The sequence below is a fragment of the Populus euphratica genome, unplaced genomic scaffold (assembly GCF_000495115.2).
Source record: "Populus euphratica unplaced genomic scaffold, PopEup_1.0 scaffold87.1, whole genome shotgun sequence".
Classification (NCBI taxonomy): Eukaryota; Viridiplantae; Streptophyta; class Magnoliopsida; order Malpighiales; family Salicaceae; genus Populus; species Populus euphratica.
Genome location: NW_011499900.1, coordinates 1,106,605 through 1,121,689, shown reverse-complemented (window position 1 = coordinate 1,121,689; position 15,085 = coordinate 1,106,605). Strand labels below are relative to the sequence as shown.

The 15,085-nt window shown below is 33.7% G+C and overlaps 3 protein-coding genes across 7 annotated transcripts; all 3 read right to left on the bottom strand.

The window, feature by feature from the left end:
- Positions 1-931: 931 nt before the first annotated feature.
- Positions 932-4,893, bottom strand: POP4 (ribonuclease P family protein). 4 transcript variants are annotated; one of them, XM_011036380.1, is made up of 11 exons: positions 4,731-4,892; positions 4,130-4,336; positions 3,992-4,027; positions 3,766-3,842; positions 3,404-3,663; positions 2,584-2,652; positions 2,419-2,477; positions 2,084-2,185; positions 1,472-1,595; positions 1,207-1,215; positions 932-1,155 (listed from the first exon to the last, which is right to left on the bottom strand). In XM_011036380.1, the coding sequence occupies exons 2-9, from the start codon at positions 4,332-4,334 to the stop codon at positions 1,498-1,500; spliced, it is 906 nt and encodes a 301-aa protein (XP_011034682.1). In that variant the 5' UTR covers positions 4,335-4,336; positions 4,731-4,892; the 3' UTR covers positions 932-1,155; positions 1,207-1,215; positions 1,472-1,497. The 4 variants fall into 4 exon arrangements, with proteins under 4 accessions (XP_011034682.1, XP_011034680.1, XP_011034681.1 ...); XM_011036378.1 differs by having other exon boundaries at positions 932-1,215; positions 4,130-4,369; positions 4,731-4,893; XM_011036379.1 differs by lacking the exon at positions 1,207-1,215 and having other exon boundaries at positions 932-1,186; positions 4,731-4,891.
- A 907-nt stretch (positions 4,894-5,800) lies between these two features.
- Positions 5,801-6,505, bottom strand: LOC105132759 (probable fucosyltransferase 8). Its single transcript, XM_011036426.1, has one exon. The coding sequence runs from the start codon at positions 6,503-6,505 to the stop codon at positions 5,801-5,803; it is 705 nt and encodes a 234-aa protein (XP_011034728.1).
- An 835-nt stretch (positions 6,506-7,340) lies between these two features.
- LOC105132715 (galactoside 2-alpha-L-fucosyltransferase-like) lies at positions 7,341-9,595 on the bottom strand. Of its 2 annotated transcripts, none has more exons than XM_011036371.1 (3): positions 9,415-9,595; positions 9,015-9,267; positions 7,341-8,889 (listed from the first exon to the last, which is right to left on the bottom strand). In XM_011036371.1, exons 2-3 carry the CDS (start codon positions 9,208-9,210, stop codon positions 7,430-7,432), a joined length of 1,656 nt encoding a protein of 551 aa, XP_011034673.1. In that variant the 5' UTR covers positions 9,211-9,267; positions 9,415-9,595; the 3' UTR covers positions 7,341-7,429. The 2 variants fall into 2 exon arrangements, with proteins under 2 accessions (XP_011034673.1, XP_011034674.1); XM_011036372.1 differs by having other exon boundaries at positions 9,015-9,251.
- Positions 9,596-15,085: the final 5,490 nt, after the last annotated feature.

Genomic DNA, 15,085 nt, shown 5'->3' with positions numbered 1-15,085 from the left:
GAAAAGGCAGTAGCGCGTGTATCAAGTCGCGTCTGATGCTTTTATTCAGTGCATGCATTGGCTTCTTCTACTCTTTAAGATAAGGGGACCCACAAATGCTGCACGCAAAATAATTGAACGTCCTCCAGTCCATTCCTAGGAGCGTTCGAAGAAAAATGTCGGTTGCGGGCCTGTAACCTTGTTTTACAAATGTTGTCGAAAAAATTTAAATATTTTTTATTTTTTTAATTTAAAGTAATATTTTTTAATTTTTTTAGATTATTTGACGTGTTAATATAAAAAATAATTTTTAAAAAATAAAAAATATTATTTTAATATATTTTTAAATAAAAAATACTTTAAAAAATAACCTAACTATATCTTCGAATATACCCTTAATGTCGACCAGCCCCATGTCTGTCTCTTCTATCGGCCTCTGGCCTTTCATTTGGGGCTGCATGCATGGTTTTGTATGAGATATACATTGCTGCCTTCTGCATAAAATTCCAAAAATTCTCACCTTGATCAGCACCAATGGAGTGCCTGCTTGGCAACGAAGATCTTGGTCAGTTTTATGACGACCACGTGTTTGAGAGAAGATCTTGGTTTTCAATTTGAGCGGACCAAAGAAAAATATGTAACTACCATCAGTTGTTTATGAATAATTAATGATGCTCCAACATGGTTGCCTGTTACCAAGACTACATTTTCATGTCCATTCAGAGCAGCATGTCACCAACAATTCGCCTTTGTTTTTTTATAACATAAAAATTAATTGTAAATTAATATTTTTAAATTGTTTTAATATGTTAATGTTAAAAATAAATTTAAAAAAAATATTATTAATACATTTACAAATAAAAAAAATACCTTGAAAAACAAAAACAATCTTTATCATTGTACCAAACACCCCCTTTCAATCAAGATCGCAAACCAGCTTCATTTTCCACTGCTTATGATCCTCACAGTGCTTTACACAAGGAATAATGCACCGTCTTTCTGCAATACCTGACAGTCATGAACATGATGAAAAGGCTCCAGTCGTGGCTTTGTTGACTTGGATCCAGAATCTTTTTTTTTTCACGCTCTGAGCTCACACAAAATCCTTGGCTTCAATCCTCCGACCTCGAGCCACATAGACAAAGCCAGGCCAAGTGCTAGTCATCAACATGTCATTCAGACCAGGGAGTTTGATTTCAGCCTAGACCTTCGCATTGTGCACATCATCCCCATTCACCATACGCATCACACAAGAATTTCAAACCGCTATGAGTGATGGAACTGGTAAATTTGATTGACACTATTTAAAAGAAAAATTGGCATGCAAACAAACAGGAAGCTTTATATGTGCCACTAACAAGCTACATTCTATGAGCATGAATACAATATGCCTCGACAACCCATTCCTCAGGCATGCATAACTTGCTAAGATACAAAACATAAATATTTTGGTATACTTTCATCTCCTAGAACTAGATATATGAAAAGATACCTGAGATGAAATGAGCAATATGTAAATCACAAGCCAGAGTTTCTTGAGGAGAGTTTGTCCCCAAGCATTGTGATCTTCCAGCAATCAATTTGAAATATAAAAACAGACAACTTTTTGGGCACAACTGCAAATACAATAAGAAAAGGAGATTTTAGTGTTGTAGTATAAACACTACAATGATATATATAGAGACTTAAAATCACAGATAAATACTGTCAGCCTTCCATTACTTATGTTTCATACTTCCTGTGATTAACAGATGCGCTTAAAAATGTCACAAGAAAACTTCTTGGTTCTATTTGGCAGGAGACACTGCCCCTCTTTTTAACTTAAAATTTCAAAATTCTGTTATTAAAGCCAGTTCAAGTAGCTGGCCATCTCAATCAGATAAAATGCATTGCTCTGTAATGAGATGGAAGGTAGAAACCAAACTCCAAACTATTCCACACCAAGAATAATACTCTGTAGCAGTAATCATCTATACCAAAAATTATACTATGGGCCATCATACTACAAGTAAATACAATGCAAGGTATCATCTCATGTATATGCATTATTCACCTACCAATGTCAAGTAAACCAGGTTGAGGTGTAGAGTAATGAATAGATCACCTTTCAATTTGTTGTCTTGTGTGATTATCCCAAATGTTTCTGCAGTTTCACAAATCATAATACCACTAATTCCGGTGAATGATTTTATCTTACAGTCAGCAACTGCAAGAAAACAGTTTTAGAGGTTAGTATTGGAGCAAATATGACAACCTGAGCACAGAGCACAACTCTCGATACTATGGTATGGAGAGCAGAAAAACTAGAATAGTGAACGGCTTCAAAGCAGCTGAACATTTTAATATGCAAAAGAATTGCTCTTGCAACCCTCATAAATGATGGCCTCTAAAGCTCCATGGAAACACTAAATCTGAAAAGACACTTTAGAAGAGTATGACCTAGAATAGCAGCACCATGTAGATCTGCACTCAGAAGACATTTGGGCAACTCGTTCCTCCTGCAAGATGGAATCAAAGCATAGTCAAAGGATCCCCAAACCTGATAACAAGTGAAAGAATTGTGTGATTGCTCATTCATGAAGCTAAAAAGAATGGTTATCTTACCCAGTTTTCTTGAGAAGCTGCATCATATAGTCTTTCCATATCTCATGCATTGGCTTATAAACATCAAATCTGCAATGCAGATCAAACTATAATAAAGTTTTTAAGAGTGGAAAGGATGGTTCAAATTAGAGTAAATGTAAAACAAAAAAAATTGAACCAATTAATTATGGCAAGCGGAGTGGAAAGGATGGTTCAAATTAGAGTAATTGTAAAAACAAAATTTTGAACCAATTAATTATGGCATTCATCTCTCTTAATTTGTAACAACTAATAGAGTATAGCAAAAAGGTTAACAAAAATTGGACAATGGCAGCAGGTTGGGTCCAGAAAGAAGCCAGAGAAGCTAAAAATATGGGAGTGGCAATTAGCAGATGTGAAACTGAAACTGACTACCAAAAGTGACACAGTATAAAATGCTTGCACTAAGATGTAATGAATCAACCTTTGTATTTTTTTTATTTTTTTTTAATCACACAGTATAAAATGCTTGCACTAAGATGTAATGAATCAACCTTTGTATTTTCTTTTTTAATTGAGTGTTTGGCCGCTCAGTCCATGTTTGAAATTGAAATTGTCAAAATCAGCATCTTTTTCTCAGATTTAAACAGAGGGTAGAAGAGAGCATGATCAAGAATATTCTTTCTTCACAGAATTGGGTGGGAAATTATTTCAACCAGACAAAAGGCACTAAGTTCTTCAAATAGAGGAGCAATGTGCCACAAGCAAATGTATGGATATAATATTTAACCATAATGCAAGTGCAGATTTAAAAAAAGCAAATGCAAACAGAAACCAAATCCACAAGGAGTACCCAACTCACTTTTGGAGATCTTGAGGCAAATTGAACATCCCAAGTTTTTTATATTGCTTCATAGACATGTGCCTTCTCGAATGCTTTGGGTTGGATTGTGAAGCTCTAGTCTGAGAACCAGCAGATTTGCTTGGTACATAATTATCAAGAAGGATCCAGTTATCAATCTTTATGTTTCTGGATCCCTGCATGTACTTCTGAGAAGCATCACCGTGCTGAAAAAGCTCGTGCAAAATCTTGTCGACCACACTCACCTTTTTACTCTCAAACTGCGCAATACCACAGAAATATGAAACCCAAAAAGCTCATAATAAAGAACTTACCGAAGGAAACTTTAACAGTCATAGTTCAGACAACAATAAAGCAAGCACCTTGACGCCAGTCGTCAACAGGTTTTCGTGTACAGCTTGGGGGAGCTGTGAATATGCTAAGCCATTTTCGTCTGGATCTATTCATGAAGATTACGTACAGTAATTACAATCTGACCAAATTGCAAGAACTATACATTTTCTATCAAACCAAATAGAAATTACATAAACAAGGCACAATTTAGTACTCACTAAACAATAAAATTAAAACTGATAAGGCACACTTTACCTTGAGATGGAGTGTAGCCGAAGAAAAAAGAACTCCCTAAAAACAAGCAAACAAAAATAAATAAAGCACCAGCTAATTACCATAAATCAAAATCATTACCACAACATCCGGAAGCACAAGCAAAAACGAGACAATAACCTTTCTTCGACAAGCTACTGGAAGGAGTCTTCGGTGCATCCGCTCGATGCAATGAAGTAGAGGATGCATTGTTATTTTCTTTCCTATGTCCCTCATGGTGTGTTACTTTGTGTTTCTTTTGCTGTTGTTGAACCAATTCCGCTTTTGCAACAGCAAACCTTCTCTCCAATGCATCCATTGTCCTTTTCCTTTGATCCGTCGCCATTGCTGCAAAAATTTGATAAACAAAGAAAAGGAAATCTGAATGTGTTTGGCGAGTTTGTTGTTCTGAAACCATCAGAAGCAATTTTAAGCAAGCTTGTGTGTTTTGACATCATCACAATCATCTAAGAAAATCAACCCCAAAAAAAAAAACATAAACAAGTTGTGAAAATTAGCAAGCACATATCCATAAACAAATTGATCAGAAACATAAGTATGAGATCCAAAAAAAAAAAAAAGAAACCCACAAAGAAATTCAGAATAGAAGTCTAAACCCCGAAATCTCAAAGTCCAATCTTTATTTGATAAATCTTATTGTGGTTATTATGATTAATTTGGCAACACAGTCACTCAAGATGATTTTACACTCTTATATTTTAGAAGAGAGAGGTAAATTCACCTCAAGCTCAAGGTGGCAGCGCTAAGGAGGCTGTAGGAGGAGGAGATGGCAGCTAAGGCTGGTGGCGAAGGTGTCTGTGCTTTCCTCCGGCTTGAACTGCGAGAGGCGAGGGAGTGAGTAGGAAAACCGTGGTTGAAGGAGAAGAGAAGTCTCTGGTGCTTTAATATATATGGGCCAATTCAGTCTTTTCCCAATTTCATTAATTGTTTCAGGTTAAATTATAAAAAACACCTCGAACTTAGAGAAAAAAACCAAAGACCCCCCCCCCGGAACAAAAAAATCCCAAATTCTGAACCATGGATTATATTTATAAGACAGTTGGTTAGGTCAGTCCTTGAATCAGTGGATTAACTCATTTTTTTACAATAATAAAGTTATTCTGGGGTTTTTTAAATGAAACAATTACATTTCAGAATAAATTCAATGTGGAGGGTGGTTTTTTCAAAGTTGAAGTACAAGGGTTGATTTAATCACTTTCCAAAACTAAGGGACCTTACAATGAATTTACCGATATCAAAAACAGTGGGGTGGGGGGACAAGAGGAGGAGGAGGAGATGTATTTACAGCAAGGGCCTGAATTGAAGGTGTGATGGAAACTCTTTTGTTGATGCAAGAAACGAAAAAATCAATAAAAAGTTGTTACTGGTAATCACAGCTACAGTTGTCCATGTTCATCAACCAGTTTAACCCCGTTCTTCCTGTCCTCACAATGTACGACACAAGGAACAAGAGTAGCAGCATTGACTTTGATGCTTGTCTTACAATCAAGTCTTGCAGGATAATGACAACATGGCTCCATTGATATTGGCTCGTAGGCAAGTTGGATTTACCTTTCGCAAAATCCATGGCTTCAAACCTGCTAAACCATGAGCAACATAGCCAAAGGTAGACCAAGAACTAGTCAACAGTGCATCACACGAACTAGGAAGATATATTCCAGCCCATGCCTTCACGTTGTGCATATTATCTCCAGCATGTTGGTACTCTTCATGGCTTGTTTGGTAAACACCAATGACTTAAACTGTCACGGTTGGTTTTGTCCGATACATGTTATGCATCTTCTGATAGTATTATGGGGAATATAGGGATGTTGATAGAATAGCTTTTGATGTCTGGTTTCTTGAGGGAGAAGGCATAGGTTCTTGTGTATCTACTGCTTCTGGCAGGAGCTTTTCCTTCAGGACACAAGCTAAAATCTGATCCATAACAATTTGGAATATTGGAGTGGTCTTATCGTGAAATACTCTTATTTGGAGCCCAATCCTCTCATCTGCCTTGGCTAGATAAGCCTGGTAGAACCTTGTGATCAGTCCCCCGGCCTGATTTGAGGGGTGGCAAAGATAGTGACCCAAATGGTAGAACACACTTTCCTTTTCTGGGAACAATTTGCTTATTTCTTGGTTGAAAGATGGTATCATGAATAAAGAAGGGACAAAATACTGATCTGATAGAAGTATCAACCACGGAATGTTTCGGAGAAGAGCTTGGTTTTGACCACAGAATGCTAATTGGTCAAGATCATAGTCACTGTGTGCTAGATTAAGATAGAGAAATGATTCTGGTGACTCCTTTGAAGTGTTGGTAATTTTCATTAGCATGCTTCCAAAACTGCTGGCATATCTTACCTCAGGACTAAAATTCCTGAGGGGAAAATCCGTAGGCAACAACCATGATGTATTGGGAAATGGCTCGCAAAAGAGATCAGTCATGTCAGCTTCATGTTTAACAAGTAGGACTTGGTTTGTGAGGAGAGCATAAAGAAATGTCGCAGCCATGCTTAGCATACTGTTTCCTAGGCCATTAGCAGGTATCCAGACAACGTATTTACAGTTGGTGCTTCCACTGTGCATAGACTTGAGTCTTTTTATGGTTCCATTGTAGGATTTGGTGTAAGGTCCGCAGCGTTTAGGAAGCTGTTCATAATTTCGAAAGGAGATAGGGAGAGGGCTTATGGGGCGACATCTTGCGATACAACTTGAAAGTGATTCTCTAACATAAGTTACAGCTTGTTAGATGTAGCAGAGGGTCTGTGTCTTGAGCATACAGACACTTAAGTTTCTCAAAATCCAGTCACAAATGTGTGAGAAAGTTTACATCAGAAACAAAGTAATCTTTTTCTTTCATTCCTACCCTGTATCTGGATGATTCTTTGATGCAACTTGCAAGGAATGGTTACAAAAATATGCATAAATAATTTTGTAACTTCATTCATGAGCCAGAATGAACAATGGACAAAGTTGATAGTACACATGGATAAAGAAATCAGTGCTTAGAGAAGTTTGCATGGTCTCATTGAAAACTCTTTATTTAAATTTTAGTTACGGGAAAGCTACATTTTATATTTTTTTTTCTTAAACCTGCAAAAGCTACTAAATTTCCCTTGAGTTTTCGGTGTCAGCCTGCTCATCCTACTTTGTCCAAGAATCTTTCATTCAAGTCCTTGAAAAATGCAGCAGCAGGCCAATATTTTGATTTTCAGATTGTACGTTTACATCTAGCAGTGATGAGAGCATAAAATGATGCAGAAATTAGTAATTTCTATCAAAAAGAAAAATGTAATGGAGGGATCACAGCCAGATGGAGAGTAAGGTAAAGGAGCAGAAAAGCACATTTGAAAAATGGATTTTTGATAGCAAAATATTGAATATGATCAGATTATTACAAGATGAATCACTAATTAATGCAGCTACTAAAAATGCTTAATCATTAACAAGCTTTATTCCCGTGCTTGCATCCTCACACTGCCTGATATGAGGAACGGGGGGAACAGTGTCAAGTCTCCGTCTGTTACTTCCATTTTTGTAATAATTAGGAGGAAAATGAAAACATGGCTCCATAGACATGGCTCTTGGGCACGGCTGGTCACTCGTTTGGCCACTGGTAGGAACATATAGAATCCATGGTTTCAATCCTCCTAGACCTTGAGCTACATAGCCAAAAGTAGACCAAGAACTAGTCACCAGAACATCACTCAAACTTAGGATGTTTATTTCAGCCCATGCCTTGATGTTGTGGATGTTGTTCCCAAATTGTTGAGCCTCTTCATGACTTGGCTGGAAGACCCCAATAACATCACCATTTACAGTTGGTCTCATCCAATACACGTTCTTTATGCTTTCGTAGTATTCTGGATATAATGATGCTATGGTAATAGCTCTTGAGGTCTTGTTTTTTGATGGAGGAGCTATATGTTTTTCCTCGTCTACTTGAGGCAGCAGCTTTTCTTTTTTAATGCAGCCTAGTATCTGCTCCAGAACAACTTTAATTGGACTCGCTTTTCTATTGAATACTCTTACTTGAAGACCAATTCTCTGCTCTGCACTGGCCAGGTAAGACTGATAGAATCTGGTGATTAGTCCCCAGGCTTGATTTGAAGGGTGGAAAAGATAGCGAACCAAGTGGTGAAAAACAGTCTCCTTATCAGGAAATAATTTGTCTAGTTCTTGCTGGAAAGATGGGATCAAGAAGAGGTAAGGCGCAAAGTATTGGTCTGACTTCAGAATCAACCAAGGGACGTTTTGGAGAAAACCCTGGTTTTGATCCAGGTAAAAAAGCTTATCATATTCATCATTGTTAAAAGATAGATATAGATAAAGAAATGGCGGTGGCTGCGACACAGTTGAGATGTTCATGTTGTTATTCTTTAGCAGCTGCCCATAACTTTGAACATTTCCTGATTGCAAGCCGTAGAATTGATTACTGAGAGGAAAATCCATGGGCAGTAACCATGATGTATTTGGAAACGGCTCACAGAAGATATTAGCCATGTCAGTTCCATGATCGACAAGTAGGACTCTGTTAGTGAGAACAGCATACAGAAATGATGAAGCCATGCTGATAATCCTATTCCCCAAGCCATTAGCAGGCGTCCAAAGAACGTAATTGCAGTCTGTTGTACCATTGATATGGCTAGAACTCAATTCTTTCAGAGTTCTATTGTAGGATTCAGTGTGAGGTCCGCAGCGCTGGTGAAGCTCTTCGTATTTACGCAGCTTCGATGCAAGATAGGAAGAGGGCTTATGAGGTGAAATTCTGCGACACAAGCTCGACTGGTACCTGCTTATGCAGGATTCTTCATCAAATCCTGGAGCCAGAAGTCCACCAAGCAATTTATCAACCACCACCCTTTCAGGGTGAGATGAATGTTTGTCTTCCGACTCTGAAACCCAGAAAACGAAAAGAGATTACAAACTAGGAAGATTCGAATTCTCTGGTTTTTTGTCTGAGAACTATAGAATATACAGGTGTGGAAAAGTAAGCTGTGAGCAATGGATTTATCTGTACCTGAGGCTCTACTAACATTTCCAGCCATTTCTCCAGTGACATGAACTTTGGCAAATTCCCCAATTAGATCAAAAGTTGAGCTTCTGTATGCCATGGAGAGCATGTACAGCAGAAAGAAAGCTATCAAAAATGAAACCACCATTTTTGGAAACCTATTTGAACCAAATCCTGATTTTTCCATTTCAGAAACTCCCATGATTTCTACCTTGCCTAATCTTTGGTGCTAGCAATCTCCCCCTGTGAACACAGTCAACTGCACAATCACGTATATGCTACATTAGGCTGACAACTCGTCATGTCAAGAACGTTAACAACATTTCTCTAGTTGATTGGCACCTAGAAGAGATTAAAGAACAAGAAAATCTATCGTGGGAAAGAAGATGAGCAGACAGAGATTTACCTGTGATCAAACAAGAAGACTAGCGGTAAACTGTCCTGGTTAAGCTACCCGTTTCCTCTTTTGAAAAAAAAAACGCACGCAAGTCTCTCTTGGACAATTCAAAGATCAACCAATCAGCCTGCCTCAAGTCTCTGTGTACTTGTTCATCAAGGTGGCGTCACCAATACATATATATACTTGAGGGACCTTTCACTTTCCTAGGTTGTGGTCGCCACCATAATACTGTGGTCCAATTCGGAAAAAAAATAAAGTTAGTGGATCATTTGACCACTTCACGGGTAATTAGAAGTCAACTCAGATTAATTGTTTTTTTTATTAAAATAGAATTGTTTGATTTTAAAAAAAATATATATTTAATACTAAACTAATCTTACTAGACTGTTAAAAAAGCAATTAAAATTCATCTAATCAATATTTAATCTAATTCAACTAATAACTTAACTCAAATTCAGTTTTGCTTTCCAGGTCTCTCAAATCAACCCGTTATGCCCGTTATGCTATAGCAATTATGATATAAACAAGTTAAATAACCATTTTTTTTATTGGAAGAAGGAGGCACGTCGTCTCTTCATAATCTCAGATTACGCATAAATGATCACAAAGCTGGCTGAAGATTATATTTTAATTATGATTACATGAGATGCATTAATACGTATGTTAGACAAATAATATAAAATTATTATTAGAACTTTATTTAATACCTTTAAATTCTAGATTAAATTTATTTTTCTGATATAGATTCATTAAATAAATAATAATGAGTTCAAATTGTATTATTTTTATTTTAATTAATAAAAATTAAATACAAAATAACATAAATTATTTTTAAAACTTTATTTAACGACTTAAATGAATAAATCGATTATAGTCGTCGTTTGACAATGTCAAACTAGATGTTGCTTGGTGCCAACGGGTCAGCAGGCCCCTCGAATTTAGGGTGTTTGCACGGTGGGTCGTCGTATATGATTTCATTCAAACTGTTACCGTTGAATGATTTCGACACACGTGTCAAGACGTATAAATAAAATAATTACATGCGAAACACCGTATTCGTACGCATCCCGATAAATTTATCAGAGGATTTGTGGAATTTCTGCAATTCAAATCGGTTGCTTGGCGATGCATCAAACTGTAGCTGAAAACCAGTGGCATGTAGCTCCCAATTCTGTGAGTGTCAACACTGCTTGTCGCCGCCGATCATGGCAGACGAGGCCAAAACACATAAAGGCCTTCTATCATAAAAAACTCCACCGCCTAGATTATATTAAAAGAATTAGGGTTTTCTAGCTGTATTATTCAAAACACTAATTCCCCTTGAGGTTTTACGTTGGTCATGGAGACGAGTAACTATTCGTTGTAATGGTGGAGGTACGAAACTGACCTTGCAAGAAAAACCCATTGGCTTGGGCATTGGAGGAAAGAATGTATTTTTACAGTGATATAATTGTCTTTAATATGTTGTATGGGGTTAGATTTGTCTTTTTACCTTTTCTATGCACAGTGCAATAGCTACTATAGTCTTTGATTAGAATATTTTGTATGCTTTAGATTAAATGGTGTTTAGGTTTTTTTTTTATTAGATATAATGCAATTATTTTGATGCTATTAAAAACAAAACAAACTAAAAAAAAAAACTCTCTTGGAAAGGTTGTTCTGGTTTTGTTTTGTTTTTTCCTTGTAGATTTTAAGGTGTGTTTTTAAGATTTTATTGTAATTATTATATATTTAATATTATTAAAAAAAAATCTTCTAACACGTGGATGACCCTCACTTCATTTAAACGGCTTGTGCGAGGTTATTCAGCCACCAAAAACAGCCTTTTAGAATAGTGATTAAAAGATTTCAATACCCTCTACATAATGATGAAGTCATTAATTTATTGAAATTTAATTTTCATTGTTTGTTTTTGGTGGTTATATTATGTTTTTCAAGACAAAAAATAAGCAATGCAAATATTATAATACTATTAAAAGGAAAGGCTTTTTTGTTATTTTGTATTTCATTGTGCAATATAATTATAATTATTACCAAACCCTCATGACCATAATTGTTTAGGCTATGAAAGAAGGGTTTTTTTCTGTAGATTTAATTTCAATATATAATATAATTACTTTCATGCTCTTGTACATGAAGTTTTAAAGGTTATCTTCTAAGTGGTTTTTGGACCCTTTATCCTGGTTTTTGTATTCAAAACAATGTCGCACCGAAACAAAAGTTTAAAAATTACACATTTTATTATAAATTAAAACAGTAAAATGAGGACAAAATAATATTTTCAATAAGATTTATTTAATATTAGCGTATTAATTAGGAACAAATTCATCTTTTACGTTTAGGACGAGGTAGCGTAATATCTAAATTAATACTAAACGGAACCACTACTTGAATTAAATAATTTTCTCATTAACCGTCTTGAATTTTTATTTTTTTTCAAAAAAAAGTCAATAGGCCAAAGCTGAGGTCACGTGAGATTTGGATTTTGATTTGAATGGTCTTGTTTAATCTGGGCAGTCAACATTTGACTCCTTGCAATCATTGGATACAAATTTGATCCTCTGTTTCTCTTAATGTTATACAACTATTCCATTTGAAGTAGTTTTTAATTTAAAATATATTAAAATAATTTTTAATCTTTTATATCAACACATCAAGATAATTAAAAATTACTTCAAATTAGCACTAATGTTTAGCATTTTTATTTGTATAATTCCTTATAAAAGTTTAGGTCGTTTATACATTTGAATTTCTATATTTTAATTTAATTTTGTAAGCGCTTTGTTAGGATTCAAAATCATATATATAAAAAACAGATATATAGTAACTATGCACACTATAAAATTTCATATCATCAGGTAAGTAATTGATAACTGATTTTATTAATAGTACTGGTTATTAATTTATCATATATGTTTTGAGATGTCAAACTTAAAAATAAACTCATGTTATTAAAAATAAAATTATAAAAATATTAAAACTTAAAACAAATAATATATGACAAGTTAAAATGAAATGTTATACAAACACTCAAGTTTTTTTGATAGCTTTATAGATTTATCTTTTTTTTTCTGAACTTATAATTGATTATGATAGACATGCAAGTGATTTTTATTTTGATATATATAAAATCAATAGTATCAAAATTGGACAAATATTGTTCTTAAACGGAAACTCCTTTAGCAAAGTTAACTGCATAAAGAATAAAACTTTAATGCAAATTTTTACAATAAAAATCTGTCATTATATATATATATATATATATATATTCCACTTTTTACCTTTTTTTATAATCTTTTTTAGAATTAATATTTGATGAACTGAATTCTCTCTTTTTTATGTTATTTTAAGAAATATGATAAATTCATGATTATAAATTTTATTATGCATAAATTAAGTTTTTTTTAATGATATCCACACAATATTGTCAATTTTTTTTAATTTTAATTTTAATTGAAAAAAAATAGAGCCATTAAATTGTAGCTTAAATGACATTATTGTCTCTTTTTCCCAAAAAGTTGCGAGCACAATTGTTAAAACTCACCCTGTCTGGTGGATTGTTAAAAGAAAAGGAAAAAACTCCTAATATGAGATCTCATTTAGTTAGATTTTAAGTTTATTTAAAAAATATATTTGACAGATTAAATCTAATTAACTCTTAAATTAATTAACATTGTAAAACTTGATCCAAACCCTGCCTATATTATTTTTAAATAAATAAACATAATTTTAATAAAAACAATAACAGGATAATCTAGTATTCTAAACACTTTTCTTGAATAAAAAGAAAAATATGAAAAATATTGTTTTCTCTAAATAATAAAAAAAATGGAAAAAAGGGATGAACATGGTTCTTGAACATTAATTAATAATATTTTATTATTTATTCCGTAATTTATATTAAGAAATAATATACATAAAAAGAGGTGAGATAAAATTAAATATTTTCATTTAGAAGGAGATAGAGCTTGAGCTTGAGCGTGGAGCTTGTCTTCTTGACAGGCCTACTTTTCTTTGTTCAACTGGGCTTGTTCGCTTGACGGGTCCTGGTCACTGCTAGTTAGCTCCACGAGACTTTGATAAAAAGTTGAAAATGTTCTTTCTCCGACTTCAAAGTAGGATCGACTAGTTTACAGGGCTTGGTTAGTGAACTAGATAGGGACATGAAAGTTACAGGACCTTTTAGTAAAGAAAAACGAAATGATGAGATTATGGAAGTAAATATTCTCGCATTTATGGCTGCTGCACTGTTCATTCTAGTTCATACTGCTTTTTTACTTATAATATATGTAAAAATTGTTAGTCAAAGTGATTAATTTAAATGAAACTTTACTTCTTAGTTCTTATCAATATCAAGAATTAACGAAATAAAATGAAAAGAAAGATTTGTGTTTAGCGGGACAGGATCACCGGAAATGGAATACATAAATTAGAAAAAGAGAAGTGTGTACCTTTGACCAACTATAGATTTTTAGGAATGTATTCACAATTTCATATTTTTAATGCTTAGTAATCCAAGTGTTTTTTTAAGTGCTTTTTAATTAAAAATATATTAAAATAATATTATAATTATTAAAAATACATTAATTTTATATTTTTAAAGTAAAAAATAATTTAAAAAACACTTTCAAACATTTAAGCTCACCATCATGACTTTTAAAATTTAATTCGAACCCGAGATCTTAACCGAGTTTGAGGGTTTATTTGTTTATGAGGTACACGCAAGCAAACATGGCTCCTACATATTTGATAAAGAAAAAAATATAATTTATTATTCATCGACCCTTTCATTACATTTGCAACGTAAGGTGGTTCGAAGCAGCTTGAGGCTGCTTTTGCTACAAAGTGTATGATAACACCATAAACAATGGCACGCCTTGTCGAATAGCATAAACAAAGGAAAAAAAGTTAAACAACTCTTTTTTTTTCTTCTAAATTTTCATGTTTTTATTGTTTTGCTACATGAACAATTGGGGTGAACACTAAAGTCTCAACTGTTCACGTTAAAGAACAATGAACTAGTTCTTTCCCTTTCCATTTCCCTTTCCCTTCTCTTTCTTTTATCTCCACTGTTTTGCTACTTAAACAATAAAGACTCCACTATTCATGTTAAAGAATAGTGGACCATGTCTTCCTTACCACCATCCATGATCGCCTTCTCTTCTCCTTCCACTTATCCTTCTTCTTCTTTTTTTCTTTCCCTTTCACTTATCAATTTCTTTTTTATTCTTTTGCATTTTTTCGTGTCTCTACTATTCTGCTATGTGAATAGTTGAGAGCATTTTTATCGTTAAGATTTAAATGTATTGAATCGGATCCATCTTAAACCTAAATGCATTGAGCCGAGTATGATCCAATAAAATAAATAAAAAATTCTAAAAAAATTATCAAATATTGTGTTTCATTTGAAAAAATAATGTTTATATGTGATGGAATTACATATAGTTTAATGCACCAATTAAAAATACTTTATATAAAATCTTGTTTATTTTGTGATATAACAACAATAGTTAAATTAATAATATTCAACTTAAAAACTATCAATATATATATATATATATATATTTTATAATATCAATTTAAAAAGTATTTTTTAACAAAATATTTTAAATTATATTTATTCGACCTCAATTTCAAATTTAATTTAAATCAAACATATTTTTTTTTTTAAACTAAC

Bases quoted from the DNA above. Each gene is read 5' to 3' on its own strand.
- LOC105132715 (XM_011036371.1), bottom strand. From the start codon at position 9,210: ATGGGAGTTTCTGAAATGGAAAAATCAGGATTTGGTTCAAATAGGTTT. The intron at 8,890-9,014 runs GTACAGATAAAT...TCTGGGTTTCAG, and splicing joins AAATGTTAGTAGAGCCTCAG to AGTCGGAAGACAAACATTCA.
- POP4 (XM_011036378.1), bottom strand. From the start codon at position 4,334: ATGGCGACGGATCAAAGGAAAAGGACAATGGATGCATTGGAGAGAAGG. The intron at 4,028-4,129 runs GTTATTGTCTCG...GCTTGTTTTTAG, and splicing joins CAGTAGCTTGTCGAAGAAAG to GGAGTTCTTTTTTCTTCGGC. The intron at 2,653-3,403 runs GTGAGTTGGGTA...TCTGCATTGCAG, and splicing joins TTGCCTCAAGATCTCCAAAA to ATTTGATGTTTATAAGCCAA.
- LOC105132759 (XM_011036426.1), bottom strand. From the start codon at position 6,505: ATGGCTGCGACATTTCTTTATGCTCTCCTCACAAACCAAGTCCTACTT.